At 43.6% G+C, this 24,892-nt stretch overlaps 2 protein-coding genes and 1 non-coding gene across 6 annotated transcripts in view; all 3 read right to left on the bottom strand.

The window, feature by feature from the left end:
- tmem131l (transmembrane 131 like) overlaps positions 1-14,449 on the bottom strand; it is a 32,033-nt gene extending 17,584 nt beyond the window's left edge. The window contains exons 1-4 of the mRNA XM_028978072.1: positions 14,239-14,449; positions 13,682-13,740; positions 11,740-11,783; positions 350-421 (exon numbers count right to left, since the gene is read on the bottom strand). Coding sequence (XP_028833905.1) covers positions 350-421; positions 11,740-11,783; positions 13,682-13,740; positions 14,239-14,362 — 299 coding nt within the window. The 5' untranslated portion in view covers positions 14,363-14,449. The remainder of the gene's footprint in view (positions 1-349; positions 422-11,739; positions 11,784-13,681; positions 13,741-14,238) is intronic.
- A 1,467-nt stretch (positions 14,450-15,916) lies between these two features.
- On the bottom strand, positions 15,917-24,367 carry mnd1 (meiotic nuclear divisions 1 homolog (S. cerevisiae)). 4 transcript variants are annotated; one of them, XM_028978709.1, is made up of 9 exons: positions 24,349-24,367; positions 23,792-23,845; positions 23,090-23,155; positions 22,338-22,395; positions 20,946-21,094; positions 20,249-20,323; positions 19,180-19,294; positions 17,506-17,550; positions 16,351-16,457 (listed from the first exon to the last, which is right to left on the bottom strand). In XM_028978709.1, the coding sequence occupies exons 2-9, from the start codon at positions 23,792-23,794 to the stop codon at positions 16,351-16,353; spliced, it is 618 nt and encodes a 205-aa protein (XP_028834542.1). In that variant the 5' UTR covers positions 23,795-23,845; positions 24,349-24,367. The 4 variants fall into 4 exon arrangements, with proteins under 4 accessions (XP_028834545.1, XP_028834542.1, XP_028834541.1 ...); XM_028978708.1 differs by lacking the exon at positions 24,349-24,367 and adding an exon at positions 24,139-24,236; XM_028978710.1 differs by lacking the exon at positions 24,349-24,367 and adding an exon at positions 24,082-24,100.
- trnav-aac (transfer RNA valine (anticodon AAC)) lies at positions 23,356-23,428 on the bottom strand. Its single transcript has one exon. It is a non-coding gene; the product is annotated as a tRNA-Val (tRNA).
- Positions 24,368-24,892: the final 525 nt, after the last annotated feature.

The raw sequence follows: 24,892 nt of genomic DNA, 5'->3' as shown, positions 1-24,892 counted from the left end.
TGGCCGTCCCATCTGCTGTGTGAAGTGTACGGTTAAGCCCCTCTTTCCATACAGCTAGGGCCTGTTTTATTTCTTTTCTCCCCCCTCAGACGAGGTCTCATCTGAGGCTTCGTCACAAAAAAAGATGATGCTATGACATTTATGACGGTCACCAAGTGAAACTTATTGAAAGGGAACCAAGAAAGTCAAAAATGGAAGTGGAAGTGTGAACTGAAGATGCGCTGAATGAAATTACTGTGTAGTTTCTTTTTGTTCCCTTCTGAATGGCTGAAGGGAGCCGCTGACTCTGTGCCTGTTTGGGAATTATAGGTATTGATGATTATGTGAGAGGAGACGGTGTGCAACCTACTGTGTTCCGAAGTCCAGAGCTGGAGGCTGGAGGCGCAGAGGTCTTCCATTCTCCCGCACATAAAACGAAGAGCTGACAGAAGGAGAGAAACCAAAATTCCATCTTAGTGTCATTAGACGACATCCAGTGTTTACCGTAACTTCATCAGGATAAATGAACGTTCAGCTAGAATCTTTCTATGGTCACACAAGCAAGACCTCTAAATTTGAGGGTTGTCATTCTTTCACAGCAAGTACAGCACACGGTGCACACAGTGAAATGTGTCCTCTGCTTTTAACCATCATCCTTAGTGAGCTGTGGGCAGCCATGACAGGCACCCGGGGAGCAGTGTGTGGGGACGGTACTTTGCTCAGTGGCACCTTGGCGGTTCAGGATTCGAGTCGGCAACCTTCAGATTACGGGTCCTTTTCCTTACCTGCTAGGCCACTTACACCAGACATTAGCCAATACTCTTCATAAAGACCTTGATCTGGATTATACGACTTTGATTATGTTCAACCTAAACTGAAATAGAAGCTGAATCTATTTCAATTTAAAGTTACGTGGAGAAACAAGCTGAACAACATGAAGAAAAGCCCCTTCCTATGTCCTTAAATACAGTGATGACCTGTATGCTGATATGAGCTGCATTATCACACCACCAGTGACATCATGACACCAGCTGACCCACAGTGTTTGTTGACACAAGTACTTTAGAAATGAACAATACTGTAACAGCCCCGCCATAAGTGCCAAACTTCAAAATTAATCAAACAACAGTAAAAGAAATCCTCATTTAGAGTCATTTACACCCCACAGGCTCAAACTGGGCCACATTATTCAGGCGAATGTGGAATTCTAGACATAATGCATGACTAACTGGTTGTCTTGATCCTTGCATCGTGTACATAAATGATTGTTGTAAACATTCCACTTCACATGAGTAGTTTGCCCTTCATTTCAACATCGAAAGGGTCATGGCAAATCGTCACAGCTTTTTAGTAGCTCCCCCATGTACCCATTATGCATAATGAAGGTCAAAGATGTAACAGACTTCAAGAATTATGTAATTACCACAGTCAAACACAATTTTAATTTCACTTTAGAAACACTGCATAGGAAACACAAGGGTGACACCCCCCCGCAAAAAAGGCACTGCAGCCGAGTAGAAGCAGCACTGGCCAAACCATTTCACTCGGTCACATGCAGCCAAGATGGAGCCGGGAGGAGAAACAGAGCTTTTACATAAAAACCACAGGTCCTCTGCAAATCATTCCTGCGGCTTTAATGTACACACATCTCCAGACACACAATGCACACTCCTTCCTTTCTGAAGGGTGCAAAGAGAAACAGAGCAACTGAACACTGGAGTTAGCTGCGCTAGCTTCTCTCTCACACATATAAATGTCAAGGCATATCTAAAGCTTTATTGACCAGTCTCTCTCTCCCTCTCTCTCTCTGTCTGTGTGTGTGAGAGAGCAGAAGATAAGGCCTAGGAGGTGAAGCAGCAGACCTCCAGCGTGAAACTGCAGAAGAGCGGTGGGTGGCGAGGACAGCACCAGTCCAGCCACGTCAGAGGAAGAGTATCAAGCATTTCAGGAGCAGTAAAAAGCATTTTCAATTTATGCTACCAATAAAAATAAATAAATAAATAAATAAAAAGTCAAAATGTGCAGTGGTGTTAATAACCTGATTAGGGAAACCGCTAGAGGTTTAAATAACGTTACACGAGCGTCATGCTGACGTTTGGGAGCACTGTTATTCCAGTACACACAGGACAGACCATCTGCTTGGTGTCAGGGGTGTGTGTGTGTGTGTGTGTGTGTGTGTGTGGCTGCGCATGTGTCACTGTCAGGACCTTGTCCAGGCTTTCAACAGCTGGTGTCCCCAACAGCCAAGTTCAAGAACCACAGCACCATCCTACAGAAGCTTGAGCAAACTAGTGTGAAATTCTGGCTGTTGATTCAGATTCAACGGAAATGACACGACGCAAACAAGGTGGAAAGTTGAACATTTCCATCTCCAAATCAGGGAGCCTTTGCTGTGATGGCAGCATTTCACACTATTGGCTTCTCTCAACCTTTTTAATTTACAGGGAAGGTTTCTAATAGTCCTGAAGGTTTATGCTGAACACTTTCTTATCATTCACTGTTAATCACAGCATCTCATGCAGTGGCTTTTGATGATGACAATAGTGAACAAAGCAGCCATGAAGGTAAAAAGAGGCGACTCTGGAAAAAAAAAAACAGATTAATCAAACACACTTCACTTTATTCTCATACAAAAAAATACTGAATATGTTTTTTTATTTTCTTTCAAATGAAATTCTCCATAACCGTCCCAACTTTTGACTGGAAGTGTATATAAATGTTTTTTCAGTGGCTAGCTGGTGACAAGGTAGTGGTTAAGTACATTATCCAGAACAATAAGACTTAAAACTAACTATGTGCAAAAGGAAAGTGTTTGATGCAGCATAACTTTACACAGCTCCTTGTCCTGTATATTGTTAGAGTCAAGAAGGCTTTGAGCACCACTGCACTTGTCAGGACATGCTGGAGTGACGAGTACTTGCACCCGAAGCGCTAAAAGAAGCTTGGAAACTGCAAAGATACATAAGTGCAGGACGTCTGGTCTTTGTTAAGAACAGAAATGGCACAAGAAAGATGTTCACTACCTGAACACTTGAAAAGATCAATAAAAAAAACATGTCGAGATGATTCAATGTGCTGTTGTCAAGCATCAGGACGGGCAAAAAGGACATTATAGGCTGACGAGCGCAGGGTTCAACATAGGCTTGCTGTAGAGGTAAAGTAAGGTCAGGATAGCAGACCAAAGATCCCGAGGGGTTAGGGACGCGCTCTTTATTAAGAGAATGGAGTTTCACGGTCCAACCACACAATCTAGGGACCCTCAAAGAAAACATTGACAAAGGTCCTTTTGCTGCTGTTGTTCGATGGAGACGACTATACTAGAAACTAAATGCAGTGACACAAGTGAAAGGAAGAGTCTCAGGAAACTGTCTAAAGGGGCCTACAGGTTTAATGGCTGTAAATTAAAAGTCAGTGTATGATGAAATGTAAAATCTGTAGTACATTGTAGGCATAAATAAAGGAATTACAGCAAATGACGTTTATGCATTTACTTTCTTTTTTTTTTATAAATGGCTCTACCACCTAGCTGCACCCACAAAGTTCAGACATCTGAGGCCTGCGTTGTTAATGAGCTCTTCTGCAACCTGATGCACTGTGATCCCTGAGGAGCATTTCAGGTGCAGAGTCAGACGATGGAGACAAGGACATGAGAATGAATGGACAACGATACTCTGCTGCCACTCCTGCCTTGTGACACTTTTTTGAAAAGCATCGTGAAATAAGAATGAACCTGAGGTAACGTAACGTAACAGCATTTGCAACATTTAGGACATTTAGTCTTTTTCAATGTATTTATCCTCCCATTCTCGAGTCTCCCACACGCTCAACTCAAGTGGAGCGCTGATGTAACATCATGAATCATGACTCATAAATAAGTAAGAACGCACTGCAGCAAACAGAAATACCCAGTGATCCCTGGTGCTTGTACAACGAGCCATTTAAATACACATTTAAATTGGGGTAAACTAAATATCACTACAACAGGACTTCATCATACTTCACAGGGCTGCTGAAATTAATCTCATAATTGATGCATTGCGATGCAGATGTGTACGATTCTGCATCAATATAGTGCAGAACATAATTGTGCCATTATGACGTGGCTTGGTGGGATAAATAAATAAATAAATAAAAGTAGAGCTGGTAGTGACTGTGGCTGCCTGACGGGAGTACAGCATCACTCCAGGTAGGAGATTTTGCACTTTTGCTGCGCTTTGTAGCTGCGCTCGATGGACACGTCACTGGCTGTCACTTGATGCAGAGTTTATTTGATGCAATCCGAACGCAGGTGCTGCCTATCCTGTCAGCATTCAGCCCACACCGCCACGGACAGAAAAACGCCTGGTTGAGATGTTTCCAGGTATTTCCTGGAGGTATTGAAGCTATATTCGAGGCATTTCCACTATCACACGAGGGTGGGACATTGATCCACTAGTGTTAATAGGTGTGTAGGATGCCAATGTTGTGACAAAACACAGGAAACTAAAAACCCAGCTAATTATTGCAGCCATTTGCTAAAATAATTTAAGTACATTTATTTCCCTGATTAATGTACACACACCGTCCCATATTGACAGAAAAACACAGAATTGTTGACATTTTGCATCCGGCCAAAAAGAGCTATCGGGGAGAAGAGCCTTGGTGAGAAATGAAATTAAATCAAACGCCTTCGTGACTTAAGCAATTGTCACGGCTGCCACCAGGCCACCAGGGAGCACGCAACCGCCCACAGGGCCACTAACCTGGAAGCAGAACGGCCCAGGGTTGTTCTCATCGTTGTGGTAGGCCATTTAACCAGGACTGATAAAAGCTCAAGCCAACCTGATGGCCCTGATGACTCTTCTGGTGAATTGTACTTGCTGGAGTCTGTTCTGATCTTCAAGTTGCCAACCGACTGCTACATCCTTGACCAACCTTCTGCCTCAGCCTCAGACACACCAGTGCTTCCCATTGCCAGCCGCCTTCTCCTACACCTACGCCAAGGTAGGTCCAGTCTCCTCCTCTGCCCTGTGCGGGTCTCCTGCCGTGGAGCAACAAGCAGAACAAGCCCGTTCACTCTTCCCTCCCTGCTTTCTTGCTGCATCCCAAGCGCCATTTCCCGGGAACTTCCATATGAATATGACCAATGACTAAATTTACAGATTAGTGTTAAAACTACAACAATACACATACGCTATACATTTTGGGTCATCTTTTTGGTACACGTAACAAGCACAGGAGATTCACAATTAAAACTGTCATCATCGAAGCAGCAACAGAACTGTACGTAGGTCTGTACGAAAACCATCTTCTGTGTGGCTTATCCACCTCACAGCCCAATGAGCTTGGTGCCTAGGCTGGCACCAGGCTAGATGCACAAGCATGTTGCATGCTGGCCGTCAGAGCCATGGCGCCCTTCTGCAGATGCTATTTGCGGCTGGGTGAGTAAGAGCCGAGCTTTGCAGAGAGCAGAGGGGGCAGAGAGAGGGATCTGTGGGTGTCTAACAGCAGGAGGTGTGAAAATTAGCACTCCCAACTCTCATCTGCCACCTCTGTGCTGTGCCATAGCTGAGCGAGAGAGAGAGAGAGAGAGAGAGAGAGAGAGAGAGAGATTTAAGGCTAGCAATGACAAACATCATATAAAAAGGGTGCCAGCCCAAATATTAAGACTTCAACAGCAGGGATTATTTTTCCCAAAACAGAAAAAAAAAAAAAAAAAAAAAAAAAAAAAAGGTTCTATAAATCCCCGAGAGAACGTAAAAACAGCCTTGAACACAGTGCAATGCGCATTACAAACCATTTCTGGGTTACAAGTGTTGTTCATGACCATGATTTTACAATTATACACCGAATCAACTTTCCTGAATCCTCACATCCCATCTATAAAATAGGTCCCAATTTCCCATAATGAACAAATCAATTTTTTGATTGATTTTTCACAATTTTTTTTCTGATATTGCCAGACTGAAACCAAGGACAATAATAAACAGTTTAAAATATAAAACCATAACTACTGCTGCCCTCCACTGCTTTACGCAGTGATACGTGTCACATGGTGCCGCATGCGTTGCTTCCGTATTCCAGAGCCTCAGCAGCCCAGACACCCCAGCCTGCAATAACCTGCACAGCCTGATGCTCCACTGAACCGAGAACAGTTATCAGTTATCATAACTTCAGTCCTCCAGAACACGCACGCAATGAAATCTGCTTGTTTATTTAGCAAAATAAGCCAATCCGGATGCTCTTGTCTAGCATGGGCTTCATGAACAAACAACACGCGCGGTGATCAACACGTACACACGTTCTCGCTCCATCTCGTTCCGTCGTGATTGTGCGTGCGTCTTGTATGCTTGCTCTTTTACTTGCTGTAGTTCCCAGGACATTTTATTCAATTTGTAAGCATCGGCGAGCCATTATCAATATGTGAGAGAGACCCTGAATTTCCAGGAGACTTGGGAAGTCTGGCAGTCGCGTGTCTCCATTTAAAAGTAAATGTAAACACAAACAAAATATTTCCGCTATTTGGGGAAAAAATGCCAAAAGCAGATAATAATAAGTTCAAGCTCAATTTATTTTGATCATCGATCGAGATCGTGTAATCACCCAGCCCTTGTATCTCCTCTTGTATTGTTAATGAAGAAATCTTACACGTGGTTCATATGACACCAGCTTACCTTTTATCAATATTGCTTAAATGTTAATTGAAACTGACAGAATGTGATCTACGGTGGGTACATATCTATGATAAGAAATACCTTCTTCCCTCTGCTCTGCCTTTTGCCTAAAAGGATCCTAGAATTCAACTTCTGGACGAAATGAGAGTCGCAGAGTTATGAAATGCAGAGTTACAGGTTACAAGATGTATTGTCCACCCTGAAATGCAAAGCTTCTTCTAATGTCTCAACCAGGCCGGATTAAGTTAAATGCTCACATCAAATTTATCCAAAGGACAAAATAAAAGGGAAAGATCTTACAGAAGGACACCACAATGTACGTGTGAATACAAAGGGCCGGTGGGGAAGGCAGCACACTCTGCTCCATTTAACGCCTGAGTCAGCTCTGCAGTGAGCTCACTCTCCACAAATCCTGTTCCTGGCAGAACCGCTGTGGTGGGAGCAGCAGGACGGACCCTGCAGCTGTCTGGCTGAATCCCAGTCCAGAAGCCGCACACAGCAATGGAGGACTGACCCCCACGCTCGCGTCCTGCCAAGGCCTTAATGTCTTTCAAAGGCTAGCCATGGTTTTAAATACATGCTCTTAGGAAAAAAAGTAAAAAACACAAAAAATGTGATTCATTTCTTTTTGAAACTAAAGAAAATTTATTTGAAGGAAAATAATGACTCTCTGTTGCAAACATGTCCAAAAGCTACAGTGCATAAATTCTAAATTTGCAATCGTGATTCAAATGGAAAAATTTGGCATGTGTCAATCTTTGGAAACTTGGGAAAGCTATAAATGATATACGTACAATTTACAAATAGTTCTCAAACAGACAAAACATAATAATCATTGGCACTGAAACTGAGAAATGGAAGATTATCTGATAAAGTGCATGAGGCAAAAGATTTCATCCCTATGATGGGCCCATAATGGCAAAACGTCTAAACTGCCTGTAAAACCGGGGTAAGTAGAGCATGTCGCAGACACCACCATTCAAAAGCAGGAATCTGCCAATGAATGTTCCTTTACAAGTATAGTTATTTCATAGCCATGATCATAAGCATGTTTAGTTGCTGCAGGGCAACAGCATCTTTTCGATACAGTTATTTCTTTATTCTTCTAAAGGAAGGAAGTAGTGCATAAAAATTCTGTAGTCTTCGTCCCTGCTCCTAATTGTGAGCTTTGATTGGCTTGACTTAAGAAATTGTTCCCTATTATCAGTGGTGGATAGTAACGTAGTAAATGTAATTTGTAACTGTACTTAAGTAGTTTGTTTATCTGTAATTTCCATTCCGACGTTGCTCTGAAAATAGTCATAAACAGTGCATATTATAGTGTATAATGCAACTTGTGCCCACAGAACAAATTGCCTTCAGCAAGGCAACTAAAGCACTGCATTAAGCGAAATGTACTTTGTGTACTTAGTGTCAGAGTAATTAATGGCATTCCACTAAAAATCTGTCAAAGATTTAGCTAAAATGAATCTATTTAACCAGTTAATTAAAATTGGACATTAGAGCCACAATAAACCACTGTACTTTTTTATTTGATACTTAAGTACATTTGTACTATTAGTCAAGTAGAAATTTAAATAAGAGGACTTTTACTTAGTCCACCACTGACTATATAACTGCCGATCTTATGGATGCTTATCAATGTCTGTGATGTTAATTCAATTCTCTTCATGTCAGATAGCATTGTTGCTGAACAATGTACATGGTTGAAAGGTCAAAGGGCTTACAGATCACTTTTCTGTAACCAATGCCTCACAGCCAATGGTAATTTGAGTCTAGCTGTTGAGGATCAATGACGATTGATAGATGTTCATTTTGGGTCTTTGTGGAGACTAGATCAATAGATTCTACCGAACAACTGTAGTTATGGAGCGTTTAGCGAGACAAACATTAGGGCGACTGACAAAAATGCCAGGGGCCACAAATTCATCTGTGCATGTGCTCACCCCAAAGAGAAGTTCAGTGAACACTCGGACCTCTGGTTACGGGTCAATAAAGCTGCTATATATAGATATATACACAAACATATAGAGACAGACAGACAGACAGACACTGTTAAGGCACAGTCGTCTGCAGAAATTACATTCTTCCTGCAATGATAAGGATCTGCAGACAAGAACAGACACCCGTCCAGAAATGTATTTTCAGTTGCAGTATTGATTTTTCCAGTGCAAAAGGCTTTTTCAGCTCTGTGAACTTTTGATGCGACTTTGATGCCAACACGGTTTTGTATACTGCAGCTGGTAAAGTGCGGGCCAGAGTGCTGTTTCACACTTTACTCTGCCCATCACGGCAACTGCGGCACAGTCATCTCTCATATGTTTATCCAGGGCAGAGTGAAGCACATGTAAGGGTGTTAGTGTTTCGCGCATTTGCTGGCAAGTAATTTGACAAACACACTCTCTGTCACAATAACGACATTTCTAGAAAATAAGGTGGACATGACAGTCACCAAGTGACATGTACCAGCAGGGCCCTGTGATTTACGCAATGCGAAAAACATGGACAGAATTGCAGAATACAAGGAAACCTGGAATGCCGTATGACTTGCTGATTTCGGTGTGTGTTGTTTCTAATGAATTCTCAGCTTTCCACAAAAAAAAAAAACACACAGACGTAAAGTCAATGGTCAGGTATGGCACTATGAAACACAGAAGCGTGTGATGGAATGATGGAATTCAACTTAGAGCCAAGTTTAGAGAAGAACAATACCCCCCCCAAAAAAAAAAAGAACCGGGAGAACAACCCTTTTGCAAGTTTTGCCAGCACACGATAGACTGGACCTGCAAGAACAAGTGACTGACACGTACAAAGGCTCACATCAGAAACAGAGACAAGAAGCAAACTAGAATGCTTCTCACTCCAGCAGAGTCTTGATCATGCAAGCAACTTGGCTTTTAGATATGAAGCACTGTTTATTACACAATTTTTAGGTGAATCAATATATTCATAACTTAAAACAATGTCATAGCTTCATAATCATTTGCTTTTGCCAGCAGGATTGTACACGTCTTTCTTTAATATACTGATATAGCATAATTAAGCTCCGTGTGCTGCACACATGAACATTGTCTTTATCATTATTTGATTAAGGCATAGCAAATAACACAGACAAGCAAATGCAGAACAGCAATGCCAAATCCCACAGTTGCCAAAAAAAAAAGCCTCAATAGCTTCCCATTGTGCAGCAGAGGGGCAAGGAAGGAAGTCTGAATGCAGTGCTTTCTGGCTGTTACTGTTTCTCGGCCACTTTTTGTCCTGTTAATTCGCCATTCATCCATCCATCTTCTAATCCATATCAGGGGTGTGAGGAAGCCAGAACCTGATGCCAGAGCAAATCTAGAATGCAATAAACACGTGATACTTGGTCTAAGTGACATACACCCCATACTTGCGCATGACTGTTCATTGCACTGTATGTTTATTGTGTTGCCTTGTTTCCAATCTGTCTATTGTGCATGTCTGTAAATAATTGTATATATTTTGTGCTTCCAATATCCCGCTCTGTTCTGCATACTGCACCGCGTTGCTTGTGAGACACCAAGTCAGAACCAAATTCCTTGCATGTGTTATCAAACTTGGCCAATAAACATAATTCTGATTAGCAATTTAGATCTAAACGAAGAACGGAAACAATACAAATCACACAAACCCCATGTCTCCCCCTTCCTAACTCCCACACTGTGACAGTGACCGCAATTCTGGATTAAGTCACATCATAGAAACATTTATTCAAAAAAGTAAAACAAAGCAATGAATGAAGGTGACAAAAACACACGAAGATGACAGGTCCGCTGCTCTCACAGCCGAGCTCCGTCCGGGGTGAGAGACCTCCGATATGCAGGTTCAGAAGACCAAGCCCTGAGGGCCCAAACTTCATCCCACCCTCTGATCCAAACCAGGACCTAGCCACACTTCAGCAATGAACTTAATACTGAGGCAGGCAAAGGCCTGATCACAGGTTAATGGCTTTTCTTATCCCTGCTTACAACAGCCATCTAAAAGTCACCCCCACCTTCTGATACTCCACAGTGATACGAGTGTCAGGGAGCCAGAAAAGAAGCAAAGGCAGACATATGAAGATGTTTCTGTGTGCATCACTGACCTTCTAGAAGACACCCAGGTACAGATATGGTCCACAAAGTCCTCAACAAAATAAAGTCACCTGGAGTTTGTAAAGATTAGTATGTGTGCAAAGAAGATCTCATATCTTGAACTTGAGAGTTGAATAAACCTGCAAAACCCCAGTTTACAAATTATAGCGTAGGTTACCTTGATTTTTGTCCTGATGCAACCACAACAGTGTTTACTTTACAAAACGCAGAAGAATCCTCCTAGTTTCCTTTAGACGAATCATTTCCCACCCAAACCTTCTCACCGTATTGTTCCAAGTGCTTCTGAAATTAGGCTGCAATGTGGAACTTTGCAGTTAACTTGTCCAGCCGACACCCCTACACACAGACCCCAACCACCAACCACTGTTCATGTACTCAGCCCAAACATTGTACTAACTGTGGTCTGAACTGCGGTCTTCTCAGAATTTATTCTCACAATAAACTCCGCTGACAATCAGCTCAACAAAAGCAACGGCATGAAATACGGTCAAGTCATTTGAAGGTCTCCGCCAAGCACGATCTTTTCCCTCTCCTGGCGACACCTGTCTGGCATGCCCTTAACCAACGTGCTGGTTACACTGCAGCATTTTACGGCCAGGCCCACCAACAGGCGCCCCTTCCCCCACCATCCTCTGTGCAAAGAAGAGGGGGAATCCCATGAACTCACAACACACTCCTACTACTGGACCGTCTTACTCTGCATAGCCCTACTGACTAAATGGATTTAGCCACTTCTGGCTGTCACCTATTAGGAATCTGGGGTACTTTACATTTATAGCATTTACCAGACACCCTTATCCAGACCGCCAGACTACCGTCCCTGTCAATAGTTACAGGGACAGTCCCCCCTGGAGACACTCAGGGTTAATGTCCTGCTCAGGGACACAATGGTCATAAGTGGGGTTTGAACCTGAGTCTTCTGGTTCAAAGGCGAGAGTCTTACCCACTAGGCTACTACCACCCTTTAAGACTGTCCAAAAACAGCATCATACCTCTCTTCCTGTGGGAGAGTCTCCTTGCTGTGCTCTTCCTGCACCTGGAAATAACATGAAAAACACACATTAAAATCCCACAGAACATGCAAAATAAAAACATCTAAAATGTTAGTGTTGGGAAACGTACCCATAAAGGTCAGGTAAGGTCAAATCAGGTTTTAAGTTCAGATTGAGTATATACTGTACTTGCAATGGTATGACAATAAAGCCTTTCTGATAAAAAAAGCACATTTTGCAAAGCAACACCCGTGGTCTTTATTCACCGTGTGCTTACCAAGGCTGTGTGCCATTGTGGCAGGCTGACATGCAGCATTTTATGTTGGAATTAAATAAAAATAATTACTTGTGCAAAACAAGTTGAAGCCGAGGATTGTGTGTGTTTCATCCTCCATTTACATGAATCCTAATATTGGGCTATTTGTGCATATCATTAACCACATAAGCTGGGCAAGGTAAAATGTGGCCCTAAGTCTGTGCTGAACTGAAACTAGTAGTCGATTAACTCATCCTTCATATTCACAGCTTATAGCTTTCAATTTTTTTCATGAAAATGGCACTGCTCCTTTACAAAATGCTACAAAGCTTTAATGAATAGATGTATAGGCATGTTTTACAGCAGAGTCAGTAAAAATGTATATGTCTATTATTTCATTGAAATTATTAACTAGGTAGTGATAGTGAAAATGATTGTTTTTGTCACTATGATGCACAGCACAGGGTGACACGTCAAAAACGTGTCCTCTGCTTTTAACCATCACCCTTGGTGAACAGTGGGCAGCCATGACAGGCGCCCGGGGAGCGGCGTGTGGGGACGGTGCTTTGCTCAGTGACACCATGGCTCTCTCTCGCACACATTACACCACACCAGGAAAACTGCATTTAGATTAAATTGTAATTTTGTTGTTGTCGAACTTTGTGTACAGAATCTACAACAGAGTGAATTAAATAGATGTATTCATAGTTGGGGTCCTAGTGAACCGGAATTGATCTCTTCATCGATGGTAACTTGAAAGCACGTTGTAAGTCGCTCTGGATAAGGGCGTCTGCCAAATGCCATAAATGTAAATGTAAATGCATTCTGCACACAGAGACTTGACTTCTGCTAATCACGGTTCCCCCACACGTAGTTCCTTTCTTTCTTCATCGCATCCATTCATAGTCGAACAGGACGTAATCAACATGGAATGATGCGGGGCCTACATGCATCCATTAAAACCTGCCAGATGACAAAACAACTGAGAGGTACAAGGCCTCGCGGCTTCCGTCGCTGTATCTAACGTGGCTTTTAGCTTCCTGCCATCACTATTGTTCCGTGCGCTTTCTTCAGCTCCAAAAAGATGCAGCACCGGAACACACAGCAAGTTATAAAGTAAAGAAAACGGGAAAATACATATACATACGAACCGCATAGAGCATTCAAGTGTATCGCTAGTTAAATATCGGACAATTACTTTAGTACATGACTGACTAAACAAACGTTTTTAAAAGGCTGGATGTTCTGTGCTATATAATATATGGACCACCCGCCGCCACGTACGACATGACAGGTTTATAGGCTGTACGTACACTGGCCTGTTTGCGCAAACCCCGTAGGTACAAATACGTGCGCGGTGTAGCGTGTCCTGCGCCATTAGGTGCGCGTCGCGGGTTCAAATCGAGTTAAAAAGTGAGTGATGAGCTGGTAGCCGCGCTGCTAACGCTGCGCGCACAATGGAGCCCGGCGGCCATACGGGCTCCGCAGCGCGCGCTTCCCGCCTCCCGGCCGAACGTTGGCGGAACGTACAACCAACGTACAACGAACGTACAACCAACGTCGTTTACACGTTACGCCGGAACATCCGCACATATCAACAGCGGCCGAGGGGCTCGTTCTCCGCGTTTACTCTTCCTTTTCGTACGCGCCGACCGTGATGACAGCCCCGGGGGGGTTTTCTCGTACCTGTGACGGGACCAGGAGCTCCGTGTCCTCCGCCTGCCAAACCTCCACCACGCTGCCCGCTGGAGAAGAGGGTACAGACAGTGTCAGCACACACCAACACACGCACACACACACCGTCGGGGCGGACCTCGTGTTCATGCCACTGTTCTTGCATTGTTATTTTGCCGTCGGTGGTTAATGTTCCACGCGTGGGCGTGAAGGCGAGGCGTGCTGGAGTTCGCACGTTTCCACCCGTTTAATACACTTTCCTCGCCCCACGGACGTAAACGTGAAGATGGCGACCGCAGTAAACTTCTCTCCTTTTTTTTTTATTATTTCAGGCAGCGACGGTGAAACAGGCAGCGCGGCGTGCTGCCGACGTGGGGAACCGAGCCACGGCGCAAAATAAAAGCCGTCTCCCCTCCACCCCGAACATCCCCCCCGCTCCTCGGTCCATTTTAAGCCCCCAGCGAGTGACATTTACGGGCGTTTTCGCGCTAACGCTCGTTAGCCGCGCCGCTAGCGGCTCTCCGGCGTGTCAGATGGAACTACGAGAGCGGGCTTTCGGGCGTCCAGACCTCGCAGCTGAGCCGCTCCGTGCCGGGGACAGGAGAGCAGGAGCTGCAGGACGCCGAGCAGCGCGTTGCTCCACGCCTTTCTGTGGCAGTGGCCGCCCCGCCGGAGGTCCGTTCGGCCCGCCATGCTGTCCGTGTTCCGATGGCAGCCCCGCCGTGTGTCTCGCTGGCAGCCTGCGCTTTCTCTTTCTCTCGCTTCGCCCTGCAGTCCCTCCCTCCCTGTCTCTCTCTCTCTCTCTCTCTCCCTGTCTCTCTCTCTCCCTCTCTCTCTCTCTCCCTCTCCCTCTCGCTGCGCCGACTACAGACAGGCTGCCGCCATGGCCTGGTCCGAGTTGTACTGTACAACATGCACGGCCGTGGAAAGAGATCTAGCCAGGTCCTTAGATACGTGCCGAGTTGGGAGCAGGAACACGGGCCTGGTCAGAGGAATTCCTCGGGAATTCTGCTCCGTGTGATGCTCTGGCCAACTGCTTCTCGTCCCCGATGTTCCTGGGCAGTGGTGGCCTAGCGGTTAAGGAAGCGGCCCCCGTAATCAGAAGGTTGCAGGTTCGAATGGTGCCACTGAGCAAATGCACCGTCCTCCCCGTTAAAAGCAGAGGACACATTTCGTTGTGTCACCGTGTGTTGTGCTGCAGTGTATCACAATGACAATCACTTCAATCACTTTAATGGCAGTGGCATCGTTGTCACCCTGTCACGCTGAAAAATGTCCCCAGTTCTGAATCCAATTGAGCTTCTCGTGTGTGTGTGTGTGTGTTGGACAACTAATAATCCCTGTACATGGAGGCTCCACCTTGCAACTTTCTGGACCTAAAGGATCTGCTGGTGAGCTCTTGATGTCAGACACCACAGGACACCTTCATGGGGCGTGGTGGTGTGTTTCGACAGCACGCTGGGCAACTGCACAATCTTACGTCTTAACGTTGTGGCTGATTGACGTGTACATGCACAGTAATATATATAAAACTGTCTACAGCCTTATTCGCTTTGTATACAGATCTTTTTGGTTTTGTTAGTTCAGCAGGTATATTAACTATATTTGGCGAAAAGAAATTCATTCTATGAAAACAACTCAAACAAAAGCTACATATCATTGTTCTTTAACAAAAGTACAATTTGTCGTGTGTAGCATACTGCAACATATTTCTCAGCTAAATGTTTTGATGATCGTTCATATTCCAATGAATCCCAAGTAGACCTACACTTAAACGGAAAAAAATAAATAAATAAATGCAGGGGCGGACATGTGAATTAAAAGAGCAGACACCCCTGAAAACGATCGTGCAAGTTGATCCGGGGCCCGACAGGATCTACAGATCTGTACTTGCAGAGTATGGACGTATTTTAATAGGGGAGTGTCCCGGCCAAAAACAATGTGTTCAGGAAAGTTTACAAGCCTTGTGCCATTTTGACAGGACGGGTTAAGAAATATGAGCTTAGTGACCGCAGCATGCATACTGCACACGGGAACAAAGGAAAAGGCTGCAGGGTAATACAGTCTATGGCCTATATGCCGTCAGAAACGACACTCTACTGTGTGTGTGTGTGTGTGTGTGTGTGTATATATTAGTCCCAGGGTTGCACGGACCTCAGCAAACCCAAAAATGAAAAGTTCATACTCTGAATTGTCATTTGAAAATTAAACAATGTTAAAACACAGACCACAAAGCAGAGCAAAGAATTGAAAATGTAATGAAATGTTTAATGAAATGTTTCAGAACCATTTAGTCAACAAGTCCTATAGCTTCATGTCATAATACATGAAAAAGAAAAGCAAATTTGGAACAAATCAGTGCAACTTTAACCAAGGGTCTGCCTGTACTGAGCCCTAAATATGATACAATATGCGAAGCACTTGTCGTGTAACAGGAGAAACGGGTCTGCAGTCAACAACAAAAATTCAACCTAAACAATCAGCATCACGCTGCATGTGTTCAGCTTGTCAGGCTCAGCTTTCCCACCAACGGGCGTCTCAAAAAGCCAGCGGGTGAACATAGTACCACCTCTAATTCTGTTAAAGCAACATTTCCACCTGCAAGTGGCCGTGACAAACACCCAGATGGCTGCGGTCACATCAAGGGACCATGCTCGAATGGGCGACAAGCCCAGAAGTGCTCAGTCCATGTAGTCAAAGTCCTCGGGTATTCCAAAGGCTTTGTTTATCTGTCTGTCTTCAAAGCTGAATTTCTTCTTGGCCCATGACTTAATGGCAAAAACATTATCTAAAAGAAAGTAAAAGAGAGAAAGCAGGTGACTTGGGAACACACACACACACACACACACACTCAGTCTTGGAAAAAAACGTGCGCACTATACGTTTCAGACTGAAACGTAAAGAGTCCCTGCATTTCTCTGCAGAGGAATGTGAATGGTATGTCCCTGAGCGGGTACATGAAGCAAGGGGAAATGCTTGTTTGTATAGGTCTCTCTCTGTGTGTGTGTGTGTGTGTGTGTGTGTGTGCGTGCAAATGCAGGCATTTGACTGGTGTAAAAGGGGGCGTGTGCGCAGTCAGGCTGAAACACGATAGCCTGAGCATAAACAGCGAGCCTGCCTCACGCTAAACAGGCACCCGCAGCCACGGCCTCCGGGCTCCACACGACCATAATCACCAGGGGGTCAGTAGCTGGGTCGCCAGCCAATAACGTATTTGTGTAGAGAGCGTCGCGACCTTATGTCCAAACAGCAGGCTAGGTCGACTTGGGTAACGTCTAATATTAGCCTGTTAATATTACACTAATTCTGAGCTTTGGGCCTTTTTTTTTTTTTTAACAGATTTAATTAGATTTTTTTTTTATTTGTCTTTTTTTTTACCTAGGGTTTGAAGAAAATAAAAAGTTATTCAAAGCTGTCAGAGGGTAAATGTTTTTTTCTTTCATACACTCCTTCAATAACTGCCAACTATCAAATTCAGTAACGTGATCCGTGAAAAGGTGTGGCGCTCTGCTGACAGCGGTGTCTTCAGCGCGATCAGGCGATACTCCCATTCTGACAGCTGGCGGACGGGCAATTATTTTTTCCACGGGCGCCTCTCCCTTTACCGCCCTGATCACCAATCATCACTCCTACCCGCTCCCCTTTCAATGTCCTCTCAACCTCCGATCCAGCAGGAGACCCTCTGCGGTGCGGAGCCTTTAGATGTAGCCTTCGCTCATTCTGACATGCAAATTCTTAAGTTTTATTTTGAGAGACTATCATCAGAACAAACTCTACCAACAAAAAATATATTGTGGAGAAGGTCTTTTTTTTTTTTTTGTGTGCACTTCACTCACCAGTCCACCTGGAAACCGCCTCCTTTGCAGTGATGTTGGCCTTACCTGTGAAGACAAGATAAAATGAAAAAGAGCAGCACACAGTATGCAGAAACTTTATAGTCAACATAAGTACAGAAGGCACAAACCAAATCAAACTGGGAATTTACAGCAGATTTTGTATTGAAGAACAATTGCACACCAGAGAAGCCACACTGAACAGCACCTCCAAATGAAAGCAGCCCTTCACGGGGTTGCATTTGAAGCGGGACAAGGAGACCACATTCCAGAATGACAAACTTTGACCACCAAGAGGAATCGGCTATTGTTTAAGCAGGTTAGCTTAACGTTGTGTTGTTTGAACGTTGTTTGAACTGGTTTTCTTGTCCTGTCAAATCACGTGACTGGTTGTTCTGAGAAGGAAAGGTCTCTCGGCTGTCTGGGTGGAATCTAGAGGCGCATGTAAACATTCCGGCTGGATACTTGGGTTCCAGCCGAGTGACAGACACAACATGGCATCCCGTATTCTCCACAGGCACATTAACACCTTGTGACTGATCACGTGCTTCATGATTCAAACATCTGGTGCGATTTGAGACACTGAAGTCTTTCCTCAGAGGCCCCGCTTCACGACAGAGTGACTTCGATCAAGAAACCAAAAAAAAAAGCTGATGGCGGTGAAAAATTCTACAAACGTTCCGCTTTTACAATACAGCACACTCCCAGACCATGAGGGAAAACTTTTTTATTATCGGAAATGTTCACAACTAGTGTGCCAATGTCTTGCTTAAAAGTGTTGGAGAAGTAAGGGTCTAAAGCTAGGTGCAGTATTGGTGCTTCTTCATGCCCCACTCCTGAGCATTATCGATAAAGATCACATTCTTCAAAGCGAATTGAAGAAGCCTAAATAAATGGGTGAATCCTAACTCTTGGGCATGAATGCTCTATGGTCCCGTTTATTTCCCGTGAAGTGTGGTCTACATCCAAAAACCCAGCTGGGTTCAGCGGTGAGATCTTCCTGGGAAGGGAGGTGACATTCGAGATGGTCTGCATTCAGCAGCAAGAAGTCATGGGTTGCCAAGGGGCTAAATATAGCAAACTGTGACCTGTGCACACACTCACGCACACACACACACACACACAGCAAATGTACAAACTAAATGAACATGTTCGTGAAGAATACTGATCCACGCTCATGTTGATTCTGATCAAGCACCGGCAAGCAGATTAGATCAATGGCCATTAAAATTAAAATATATTATATCTCCTCTTCATTTTTACATACTTTATCTAGATTTATTTAAACTGCTTAAAAACTAGTTGGCCTTTATGCTTTGTGAACTTGCAATAGCAGCAGTATTGTGGGGTTTGGCTAAATCCTCCAAGATTCTTTAATCATGCAGTTGAAAAGGAATCAGCACAAAGAAAAAAGGTTGTTAAACAAGCAGCAATCAAACATCACACAGTTTAAAAAAAAAAGTGATGTATGAGACACCAAAATAAAAAGAAAGGACTACAAAAGGTGTATAAATGTCCAATAACTGGGACTGCCTGTGTTTTTTTCTGTTCAGTTCTTTCAAACTCTGTTTGCCGTGTTTTTCATTAAAACATCCAGAACTCGGGTCAGCGATTACATAATATTCGACAGAAGATTCAAAAGCAGTACAGCCAATCGAAGGAATCCCTGCTACTCACGCATCTCCTCAACCACTTCCGGGTCACACTCCTTGTACTTCTCCAGCTCAGCCTTCATGTGGTCCCTCTGCTGCCGTAGCTGCTGCAGCTCCTTCAGCATGGCCGCACGCTCTGCCTGAGCACAATCACAGGCGCACGTCAGGCTGGCGGCTCAACGAAGACATACGGCAATTAGGTAGCTCGAATGGTTCCATGGGCCTCAGTAGGATTTCTACAGGAATTGTATTAGAATTGGGAAATTGATTTAGATCTCTATTTAAATTAAGGACTGAAATGTGTGCCATTAGCAAAGTTACCAAATATCAAATATCAAGAAAGACAGCTAAATAAATTAAGAAATTCTTTAAATCCAGTTTCTATGCAGAAATAAGACAATCAGACGATTGACACTGATAAAGATCATTTGCATACAGATGCATCAACCAAATCGCTTAGCATTTGTGAACTTGAAAAGGTGCCACTGCCACAGATTAGATGATTCAAATCTTGTGTTTAAGAAGACATAAGAATTACACGCCTCCCCAACCTGCTGCCACCCTTGCAGGTGCTGCCTGCTCTCTTTACATTTACATTTACAGCATTTATCAGATGCTCGTATCCAGAGCGACTTACAATCAGTAGTTACAGGGACAGTCCCCCCCTGGAGCAACTTAGGGTTAAGTGTCTTGCTCAGGGACACAATGGTAGTAAGTGGGGTTTGAACCTGGGTCTTCTGGTTCATAGGCGAATGTGTTACCCACTAGGCTACTACCACCACACATGACCAATGCTCTTTACATGACCAATGCAACAAACCAGTCCACCCGTTTTTTATTTAACACCAATTAACGCCATAAAATGTAAGTCATGGCACTGTTATTGCATTTAGGTAGTAACGTCAGGCAAATAATTCATTTCTTTTATTCAGGAACATGTTCAGGTAATATGTAAGGTTTGAAGACAATGTTGATAGAATATTGGTCTGAAGATGATATCTACTGGTAACCTTTAACAGGTTGGAACAGCTTTAAAATGGACTGGGTGTGTCTTACAGAAAGACAGAAAAAAAAACCTCAATAAAAAATCTCACTGTGTCCTCACGACCCTTTTTAGCTTCATCCACAGCTTTCTGCAGCCTTGCTCTTCTTTGTTTCCCTTCTTCGTGCTGTAGTAAGTAAAGGGAAGTTAACACCACAGTAATATAATGGTATTATCTATAAACCACATAATAAAACAAGTTGGGCTGCACACAACCATCATGCATGGCCATTACTGCGCTTTGTCGTGGCAACAAGGAAAGAGGAACCTGCCTGTGTGTTTACTTCATCTGAATGGACGAACGGCATAATTACACTCTCATTCACTGAAGCCATCTTGAGGAGGGTCTCTTTTTTTTATTAAACTCGGCCCGCTTTCCCCTCAATCTGCTGGCACACGCTGAACATTAAAGTACAATGCAAATCTCGTGAATGTGGCACAGATTATTATGTTGAATAACCTGCAAATATAAACCATACTGCAGGTCCCAGAGAGACAGGTTGATAGGAGATTATGTCTATAATTCCCACCTGAAATAATAACCCGCAGACTTTGACAAAAATATTTATTTTAAATCGCTTTTTTTTTTTTATTTTAAAAGGCTTTTACAGCACAGCGATGCTACTCTATTACAGCAAAGGTGTCATTTGAAGCTCTGTCATAAAGTGATTTATAAATCATTCTGCGTAACAGTGGCCTGCTGAAGATGAACCAAAATTCCATTTATAGACACGTCATGGCACCATTACCTGTTTCTCCAGTTCGTCTATTTTGCGCTTGCGAGCGTGAAGAGCTTTGCTGGGAAACGCCCAGTAATAGTTCGAGGTGCCGACTCTCTCGGAGTCCACCATGTTATCATCAACCAAGCTCTGCAAGACCTCCTTCACAGACATGGGAGCTGGAAACAAAAAGAAATGTGTAGGGACATATGGGATTTCTGTCAAATGCTCTTTTTCCATTTGCTCTAATTGTCTAGCTGCTTTAAAACAAACCAGCCTTCCAGAATTCCAGAGCCATTTCGGACAATATATACATCTGGAGTCTGAATGTCAGCTGCAATTAAGATAAGTAATGGCAGAATTGTGTTCACGTAAGATCTTCCCAGGCTCAAATCGCTTGCCCACATGCTACCGAACACGGTAGGTCTTCCAGTAAAACATCTTGGTTTTCCGTTGTGCAATGCTTGACAAGAGCGAGGTGGTTAAGGGTGACACCACAAAGGTCACATCATAGCTCTGTTAAGCGTAAACACCATGTAGGGGTATTTCCCCTGGAGCATCAGAAACTACCAGAGATAAGGAGGAGCACACGACTGTCCAACTGGGGTACGGCCCCGGAGACCTGGACCCCCCTCTAGGATTATATATATGTCCTGCAGGCAAGTGTGTTTCTGAAAATAGCAGAAGTAGTAGAAGGCGTGCAATAAAGTGCATTTCTTTTATGTTGAAAAGGTACAAAGGTCCGTTTGAATCCAGTTTATAATGAACATGTCTGGACTTTGCCTCTATAATAAAGTATTGAAGTGAAAGTTATGAGTATTCAATGTTAAAAAGACTTTAGTATCCCTCCTCGTGCTCAGAAACTGCATCACACTTGGGATCGGCCTGGGGGGGGGGACACACGTGTTTTTAATTTGCAGCCATAAGTGCCTGCATCAGGTTTCCCACAATTTATCTTGCTTGTACGGTCAAGGAACTCGCCTGGGCACAGCGCGTAGAGCACTAGTGGAGTAACGCCATTCCAGCCCGCTGGAATTTAATCAATTGAAGTTGAACCTAATCGAGGGTCTATAATGTCATGCTGCATTCCCCATTACGGGCTATTAAAACAATCTGGGATAAATTCAGTTTTCGGATTCTGATATTTGCAGATGAAAGCCACTTTCACCCAGGAGGTGACGTCAGTCTTGGTCTGCACTGCCTGCGGAGAGCTGGGGCTTGTAACATGCTGGCAGGCATGTGGGCGTTCACAAGAAAGAAATTATGCGGAAACTCGTCCGACACGACTGGAATGCTTGTTACCAAACGTGGACAAGTTACATGTGTGTGCAAAGAAAGACTGAACCTCATTCCATGACCGACCAGTTAAAAAGTTGTTCATGCCTAAAATGATAAATGGCTGGAATAACATCTTATACTCACTAATTCCTTTTGATTTGGGGGCAATTTTCTCTATATCCTTCAGCTGAAACACATCTTTCTGTGGAGGGGAGGGAACAGAAAAGGGGCACAGACCAGAAACGTTACCAATGTTACGCTGTACATAAATCGCTGTGTTGCATATAAATGAAATCTGGACAACTGATGCAGACAATGTCCAGCGCCATGGATTAAGTGCCTGCCATCGACGACGAGAACTCACACACATTTACATATTTCTCATGAAAACTGCCCAGTGCCACTCTCCCATAACTTCACACTTCTGGAAACAATTACACATTTTACGAGAATGCATGCAAAAATAATGATATCATTCAGTAAAAAAAAATGTGGTTTATCGGAATGAAACGTTGCACCGGAGTAAAAAAATAAAATAAATAATACTAACTATGTTTACTAGCCATTTTCAGGTGGGAAGAATTCCTTTTATAAGCTTGAACAAGCCTCATAGAGCTATGTTGCAAGACGTGAAAACTGCACCGCATATCTGTAGAGACGCCTCATCAGCATGAAGTGCAGCCAGGAACGCTCTTCATTTCTCACCAACTATACAGACATCTTTACTCTGTACTTTCAATCCATGGCTACCCACCCAAAACAAAATGGACTGTTTAATAGGTGAATAATATAACTCTCTCTCTCTCACCCACAGACATTTCCTATAATGTGTTCCTATAAATGTCAATGCGGAGAATATTACAGAAACTATTTGCATTTCTGCAAACGTGTCTTACTGTCTCAAAGAATATCTCCATCATGCGACTACGTTTCTCCTCCAGGCTGAGACCTTTCTTCTTTGACTGCAAGGGGAAGAAAGTTAAGAGAAATGAAAAGCATCTACCACTAGAGAGCGCTACTTCTCAACAGAACAACAAAATGCTTCTCGTTATTTACATTATTTCATCACAGTCTGTGTTTCATGTCCTTTTCGTGGGGTTCTTGTCGGGTGTTGTAGGCATTTTGATTTATGTGAATCACCGGAAGGAAAAGTGAAAAAATGTGTTCCCGCCCGGTTTCGAACCGAGGACCTTTCGCGTGTTAGGCGAACGTGATAACCACTACACTACGGGAACTGTGCTATTACACGTACTAAGAAACATATTACATTCAATACTAGACAACCATTACACATGACATAACAACAGCCTCATATTACATATGATTTAACACTAGAATAATACTAATAATACTAGATTACATGGTATACTACTAGACACGTATTACATAGGATATAATAATTGACACCTGAGTTTTTTTGTGACAATGTAGTACTGTGCTGCTGGACAGGAGCAGTCAGACACCCTCAATTTAATATTAATATTTCAAATGGCATTTTTTCATTCAAATGTTATGTGATGTTAGCTACAATCGAATTTACTGAGTGAATATCCGACCTGAAACTTACTTCACCGCAGTCGTAAACGCCACAAACTCACCATTTCCCTGCTGAGTTCGGAGTCGGGATTTTTCCCGCGATTTCAGCGGCTTTCCTGTCGAAACGGAGGCGGGTTGAAAACAGTTCAACAGTCGTTTCTTTGCATGAAATCAGAGACATCCAAACACTTTCACGTTAGTTTTGCGTGATTATAAACTCGCAAGACACGTCTTGTCCCGGGTCCCGCGCGGCTGTGGGAGAGAGTTATATTACGGTGGCCGACAAGTGCAAAACAAACGATCGTTTCATAAAACTAATTTACAACATGCGAAACACTTTTACCAATCGCACCGTGAATTTAGACAAGTGAACACTGTTTGGTTTGTATTGTGTGCTCATTAGGCTTACAGTGAAGTTAAAGTGAACGATCTTTATCTTCAAGCGTAACACACGGGAAACGCGCTATTACTTCCGTGTGGCGACCGACGAGCCAGAAGTCCATCTGCGCATGCGCCTCTTTCACCGAGACGCGCTCATCATTACAATTTACAAACACGCGAAACACTCTGCAACCACCGAAACAAATATTCAAGCAGCGAGTCATACATGCTTACTAACCCGTCTTCACGTTTCTCATTTTATTCTGTACGCCCCGTTTGAGCAGGACTGAGGTTTGGCCTCTGGGGGGGAATTTGGCGCTGTTGTGACGTTGCTGTAGGGGCCACAACAGCAAGTCAGGTTGCCTAATGAAGGGGAAAAGACTAGATTTACCATTAGTGTCAAACACATGTGTCAAGATGAGCATGTATTAGGTCATATTTGAATGTGTAAATGTCTGATGAAAAAAACGGATGGTCTGAAGATTTCAACGCTATCCAAACAAAGACCATCTTAGTGATGAGGGCACAAACTGCACACATCAAGTAAGACAACGGCTACAAAACTCAGTGCATGTGGGGTTTCCTGTATAGGCCATTGCCCACCTGTCTGTCTACTCAACATCATTCAGAATGAGGTTTGGCAAGTGCAGCATGGACAGAGAAAAGCGTACAGCTAAGTGTGAGGCCTTTTTTAAGGACCAGCGTCCTGCTATGGGTGATTTATTAAGGTGGCTGAAGAGGGCAGGTGAAACCTCTTTTTATGTTTCGCTGTTTGTAGTAGA

The sequence above is a fragment of the Denticeps clupeoides genome, chromosome 4 (genome assembly GCF_900700375.1).
Source record: "Denticeps clupeoides chromosome 4, fDenClu1.1, whole genome shotgun sequence".
Lineage (NCBI taxonomy): Eukaryota > Metazoa > Chordata > Actinopteri > Clupeiformes > Denticipitidae > Denticeps > Denticeps clupeoides.
This window is presented reverse-complemented; position numbering and strand designations above follow the sequence as displayed.